The 6,133-nt window shown below is 40.8% G+C and overlaps 1 protein-coding gene across 2 annotated transcripts in view; it reads left to right on the plus strand.

Moving 5' to 3' along the window:
• Window positions 1-6,133, plus strand: part of calcr (calcitonin receptor) — a 66,775-nt gene that overhangs the window by 40,062 nt on the left and 20,580 nt on the right. Inside the window, exons 5-11 of one of the 2 annotated variants that reach the window (XM_014020396.1) lie at window positions 2,069-2,151; window positions 2,260-2,503; window positions 2,581-2,693; window positions 2,778-2,850; window positions 2,950-3,060; window positions 3,159-3,271; window positions 5,593-5,749. In XM_014020396.1, coding sequence (XP_013875850.1) covers window positions 2,069-2,151; window positions 2,260-2,503; window positions 2,581-2,693; window positions 2,778-2,850; window positions 2,950-3,060; window positions 3,159-3,271; window positions 5,593-5,749 — 894 coding nt within the window. Of the gene's footprint in view, window positions 1-2,065; window positions 2,152-2,259; window positions 2,504-2,580; window positions 2,694-2,777; window positions 2,851-2,949; window positions 3,061-3,158; window positions 3,272-5,592; window positions 5,750-6,133 lie in introns of both variants that reach the window. The other variant, XM_014020395.1, reaches the window with a different exon arrangement.

Genomic DNA, 6,133 nt, shown 5'->3' on the forward strand with positions numbered 1-6,133 from the left:
ACAATACCTTTGTGTTCCCTTGCAATTTTTTTGTGTTACCTCGCAATATCTTTGCGGTACCTCGCAATATCTTTGCATTACCTCGCAAATTATTTTGCGTTCCCACGCAAAAGATTGATTTGGATATGAACTGAATTAAATAGACTTTTATTTTGAAATATCTGGTTACCAAAACAGGATGTGTCGCAACAAGTTTGTGAAATTGATATTGATGTTGCGTGGCTGCACTGTGTTAAAATATCGGCGTATGGCATACTTCCATGCGTGGCTGTGTGATATATTCATTCTGAAGCTGAATTAAAGTAGTAGGCTAACTCGCTAATGGTAAACATGTGAGTTTGTTAATAAACTGGCAGGCACAACAGTGATAATCTACTTTTGCGAGGGAATGCAAAAAAATATCTCCCATGTCCCCTTGCAGGCTCTGTACAGATTTCAATACATTTCTGCAAAAAAATGCAGAAGAATTAGAGATTTATAGCCTCAGATCTGAGGTGACTGATTCAACGATGACGCTTCATCCCTCAGACAGAAAGAAGACAAGTGTTTAAGTTTAAATTGACTGTGGATTTGATCATGTAACCAGGTTTATTCTTTAATTTGCAGTACGAGTACTTTCCATACCAATGTACTGTTTTTACCTTGTGAATTTTACGAGGCTCAGTGATGTCMGTCTGAGGATATCCAGACTCTGGTCGTGCGTGATTTAGGAGACACAGCATGATCAGGAGAAGGAAGGTGAGGTAGAGGACAGAGAGATGGATGAGGAGCATGAGGAGGGGGTGGGGGGCGGGGGGAGAGGAATCACCAAAATAAGACAGGGAAGCTGGAAGCAGAGAGATGAATGAGGAGAGAAAATATGAACGAGGGAGCAGACAGGTTGTTTTTGTAAGAAATGCCTCATCAGGGATCTTCCCTAAATGCCTACGACTCTGAGAGTCCCCCTACAGCTTCCTGACAGCTTCTGCTGCCGCTCAGAGGCCTCCCGGGGGCGGGYTCTCACAGTTGGATGTGGTTGATGAACAGTTGATGAGCTGTCAGAGWGGACCAGGCAGTTGTTGCTGCTGTCAGGAACAATGTGACCTCATTCTTATCCCAGTCACGGTTTGCCTGTACATGTGTTTTTTTTTAAGACGAACACTTGAGCATTTGCCAGAAAATTGCTCCAGAGGTGGAAAACATTCTGTTTGATGATGTTTGCCAAAGTAAATTATTCCTAGTTATTTTGTATTGCCAAGATTGTCTGTATAWTTACTGTGCCAAGACGCTACCGCAGGAAAAAGACCAAGTGAGACAGCCAAACAAAACAAAAAACTCCCTATTATAAAAACCGAAGAAATTAAAAACTAGCGTTCCTTGAAAAATAATCTGCTGCATTTTATATCAAAGTTTCAAAGARTTTGTGCAAGTTTTGCTGAAGGTTTTGGCTTCCTGGTTTCAGTAGCCATCTTGAATTAGGCTTCAATAAAATCCATCCAGTTGTTTGAGTCTTTCATYAACACATGAATACACACAACCACATGATCATCCAGGGCTCTCAAGATTTGATTTGGGCTTGGGGATTTCGAGCAGCTAACCACGGTTGCCAACTTCTCAGTAAGAAAAGTCGCTAAATGATGTCATCGATTAATTTGCGTATTTGGACATTTGTCATTAATTGTGATCTAGGTTGTAGGAATCAATATCGAAGAGAAAAAAGCATGTTTAGAACTACAAATCAACTTATTAAAATTATTTATTGTTTAATGCTTTTCATCCAAATTACATAAATACATTTTGTGAGAATATCAAATTTTAATAATAACAGACGGTTAGATTTTACAGAAGCACACAGGGTGGACGAGGTGAAGAAATGACTGAGTTCAGAGATTTATTTTAGTGCGAAAGTGTCAGTGAAAAAAAATTAGAGTAAAAATTACATCCTGCTCTGTGAGTCAGGTGGGAGCAGATCTGAGCATGTCTGGTTCATTTGCAGAGGTCTCCTCTCAGTTGACTGCAGCTGGGGTTGCTGCGTGAGGCTTTTAAAAGGCAGATTAAACTCTGATGCTGTTTTTTTTTACAACAGAAGGAGTGACCAAATATTGTGATGAATCAGGAAACTGGATACAAGCAGGCTCCACTTGTGAARCGACTTTAAAGGACACATTTCAGGTATGTCTTTGTTGGATGTTTGCCTGGAAGAACCAAAAGGAGTTGAAACAGCTTGAATCACTTTTTAATGCAAATCAGTCAACTGGTTGTCATTTTTGTGTCCAAAAGGTAATTCGCTTTTTAAGGGATGCTGCGGAGGAGCCAGCCGCCGAGGACATGCGGGTCAAAGCGGAAAAACTCCTTCTTGAGAARGAGAAAAAATGCCTCGAGAAAATCAAAAACGACCCACCTCGTGATAAAGGCCTGCACTGTAGTCGTAACTGGGACGGCTGGCTCTGCTGGGACGATACTCCAGCAGGAAACTATGCTTCTCAGAACTGCCCAGATTATTTCGATGACTTGGACCCAACAGGTGAGCAGTGAGGCCTTTAGCTTTGTTTCCCTGATAACTGGTTACCTTTTGATGATAAATTGAAATCGGCTTTCCAGAAAAGGCGACTAAGCAGTGTGGAGCTGATGGAAAATGGTTTCATCATCCAGAGAGCAACAAAAGTTGGACCAATTACACCCTCTGTTCAACCAGCCGTCACAAGAAAGTTAAGGTAATGTGTTTCGTTGAACAGGATGAGTGACTGGTTGGTTTAGTTTATTCAACAATTTGTCAAAATCATTTTTTTTCATCCTAGAAGCTAAAAATACGTGAAAATGAACACAAATGTCTTCAAAAAATGAAAGAAGACCCACCATTTKACAAAGCAGGTATCTTCTGAAAACGTTTGTGCGAATTAAGTTTCATGTTCAAGAATGAACAAGAGATAAGTAAAAGGATGTTTTCGTGTCCCTGTGGGTTTGTTTGAGGTCTTTACTGCAGTCGAAACTGGGACGGTTGGTTGTGCTGGGARGACACGCCAGCAGGAACCTACGTCTCTCAAATCTGCCCCGATTATTCTTCTGATTTCAGACTTTCAGGTGAGTGTCGTTCAATGCAGTTAAAAGATGTTAACGTCTTCGAATACCACAGACACGCATTGCTCAATAATTAGGTGCATTTATCCTGTAATTCTCAGAAAATGCAACAAAGTACTGCGGAGAAGACGGGCAGTGGTTCCGCCACCCAGAGAGCAACATGACGTGGACCAACTATACTCTGTGTGTGGGCAACGGCAAGGAMCGGCTGCTGGTAAAACAAGTCAAAAGCATCTTGGCACCATAYCGGTTAATGGTAGCTAAACTTTTGCCAGCAAAAAGCTTGAAAATGGAACATTTTGAAGATGGCGGCATGATTAGTTACAATAAAGGATGCTCTGCATGTAGAGATGTGAGCACTGTAATCTGGTTTACTGTGGGTTGCAGCCTACATAGACCGCATCCCATGTAGGCCACACCCTTCACAGTCTGCGTAGGCTGAAAACCAGCTGTGAAATGAGACTGTCCAGTCTTTGGATGATGTGTGTTTGTGTTACAATGGTGTTACGTTGTATATCATGCCTTCAGACTTAAAATGTGTTCGAACTTGTATTCACACTTTTTTCACATGAGTTGTAACTTCACAAAAAGCAACAAAAATTTCATAGGCTAAATAGTGAAACATACATTAAAAGCAAATTTTTTGGTCCATAATGAATTTCCAAACTCTGCCGTCTTCGCCTTTCTGTTTYGRTTGATGACMGTGWAATGAATCCTGGAATATTGCTAGCCAATCTAACCAACTCAAGGAATCCAATGTTGCAATTATCTAAATTTCACCCTCCGACRCACTAGGTGGTGATAGTGTGCTGATTTACCAAAAAGGTTTATTTTTTTATTGGTAGAGAATTAAACCAAACTGAGATTATTTTACAAATATTCCGAACAGTTTAGTCGGACTTCAGTACATTATCAAAATCCAGGCCTAATTTCTTTCTGTATCACTTTTCAGGATGCATTTGGTAGAAAAACAGTAAAAGGTTAAAGTGTAAGGMTTTAGTCGCACATCAATATAAGCCTATGATCCCAAAGACTGGACTAAAGCACAAACTAATTACATTCAGGTTTTAAAGGGATAGTCTAGTCATTTTCGAAATAATGTTTTGTCAAGTAATTGTCYGTAGTTAGTACATTATCAGCCTTGATATCAGTTAAAACAGGGGRTCTTAAGCCGTTTGGGTCTGGAGACCCCTTAGAAGGGCGAAAAAAATTCCAGGGACCCCCTCATAAACCCCATGCTGTTTTAAAAGATACATTATTGTCAATTCAACCCCTAAATGCCATGAGAATATGTATTTTTATTAAGTTTACCATGTTTGTTTTATTAGTTCATTGTTCTCCATGCATTTTTTAAAATAAAAACCAAATTAAGTGGACTGTACTTATATAGCATTTTTCTATCCATCCAGGATACTCAAAGCTCTTCACACTACAGTCTGTGTCCTCATTTACCCATTCACACAGCACTCTATTAGGTCTCTACAAAGCTACATGTACAATCACTATGGAGGCTAATCAGTGCCAAACACATTCATACACTGATGAGACACACATCAGAGACATTAGGGGTGAAGTGTCTTGCCCAAAGGGCACAACAACTGAGACAGCTGGACGGGGGATCGAACTGGCAACCTTCCGGTTCCAGGACAACTCCCCTAACCACTCTGCCACAGCCGCCTAAAGTTAACATTTTAGTCAACTTTTCTGAGGACCCCCAAGATACCTCTTGCGGACCCCTGGGGGTCCAGGGACCCCAGTTTGAGAACCTCTGAGTTAAAAAGCACAAAGCCATTTTAACAAGTTTTTCAGGCCAATTAGCTATTATTAAACCTCTTCATTGAAAAAAAAAAAGCATATTCCTGTTACTTTTTGTTTCAATTGATACYGTTTTAAAAAGCTGTTCTTATTGTCTGGAACACTGAGGTCAAAGTTTTATACAAAGAAAACAGTTTGAGAAATTTCACAGCTTATATCTCACCGGAGCTTTTTAAACCCAGTGTGCCATTTTTTTAGATGGTGAGCTCAAGTTTTCCAAGTTGCCACATTTCTCAAGTTTGAAAGCGTTTTTTTTTTTTTTTTTTCATTCTGATGCAACCTCTGCTGGTTTGCACAGAAGGAGAACATCTGTCCATTATCTATCAGCAGCACTYCCTATTCGCATGATCAAGCATATGAAGTCTGCAAAAACAAAAAAGCTTCTTGAAGGAAACTTTAATGTGACAGAACTATAAATCCACACTTGAGCAAAGACATTTAACAAAAAAATTAAAAAGCACTTGGACATGAAGAAAAGGGTTGTTATTTAATCAGACAACCAGATGCACAACCATATTACGTAAAGTWCGAGCTGTATAACTTACTCAAAATAAAAATATTCTGTCACCTCAGGTACACATTTTAGCAACTGACAAAACATTATTTGTTTTATTGAAATAGCATGATCAGAAGCAGAGATGGTAAAGTTTTCAGTCGCTGTTTCATTATTCATGTCTGTGTATGTTTATAATCCTCTGTGTCCGTGTGCTTGATCCACAGGCAGCTGCTCAGTTTTCCAGGGAGGCTGAGGTGGAACCCACCACCGCCAGTCCAGTGGATCATCAACAAAATCAGGAAATCGTGCGGAAAAAAATCCTGGACAGCCAGTACAAATGTTTTGAGAAAATGAATCGGGATCCACCTTACAACAAATCAGGTGAAGCTTTGTGAGGCTGCTGAGTCAGCATTCACATTGCAGTTTTCCTCTTTAGTTTCTGTCTTACTATGGCTGTGTCCAAAACGGCAGGACGGGTCCTCCGAAGGCCGAATTCATCGTCCGCATACGTCAAAGCGCCGTGACGAAGGACGTCCAAAACCGAAGACTCCTCCGATGCAGCCGACAAATACTTCCTTCCTTTTCCCCGATTTGAAGGACAGGTCCGATGGATCCTTCCCGGCCCAGCGTATCCCATAATGGCTGTGTCCAAAACGGCAGGACGGGTCCTCCGAAGGTCAAATTTGTCGGCCGCATACGTAACAGCGCCGCGACGAAGGACGTCCAAAACTGAAGACTCCTCCGATGCGGCCGACAAATACGTCC

Source organism: Austrofundulus limnaeus, unplaced genomic scaffold (assembly GCF_001266775.1).
Source record: "Austrofundulus limnaeus strain Quisiro unplaced genomic scaffold, Austrofundulus_limnaeus-1.0 Scaffold251, whole genome shotgun sequence".
In the NCBI taxonomy this organism is placed as follows: domain Eukaryota; kingdom Metazoa; phylum Chordata; class Actinopteri; order Cyprinodontiformes; family Rivulidae; genus Austrofundulus; species Austrofundulus limnaeus.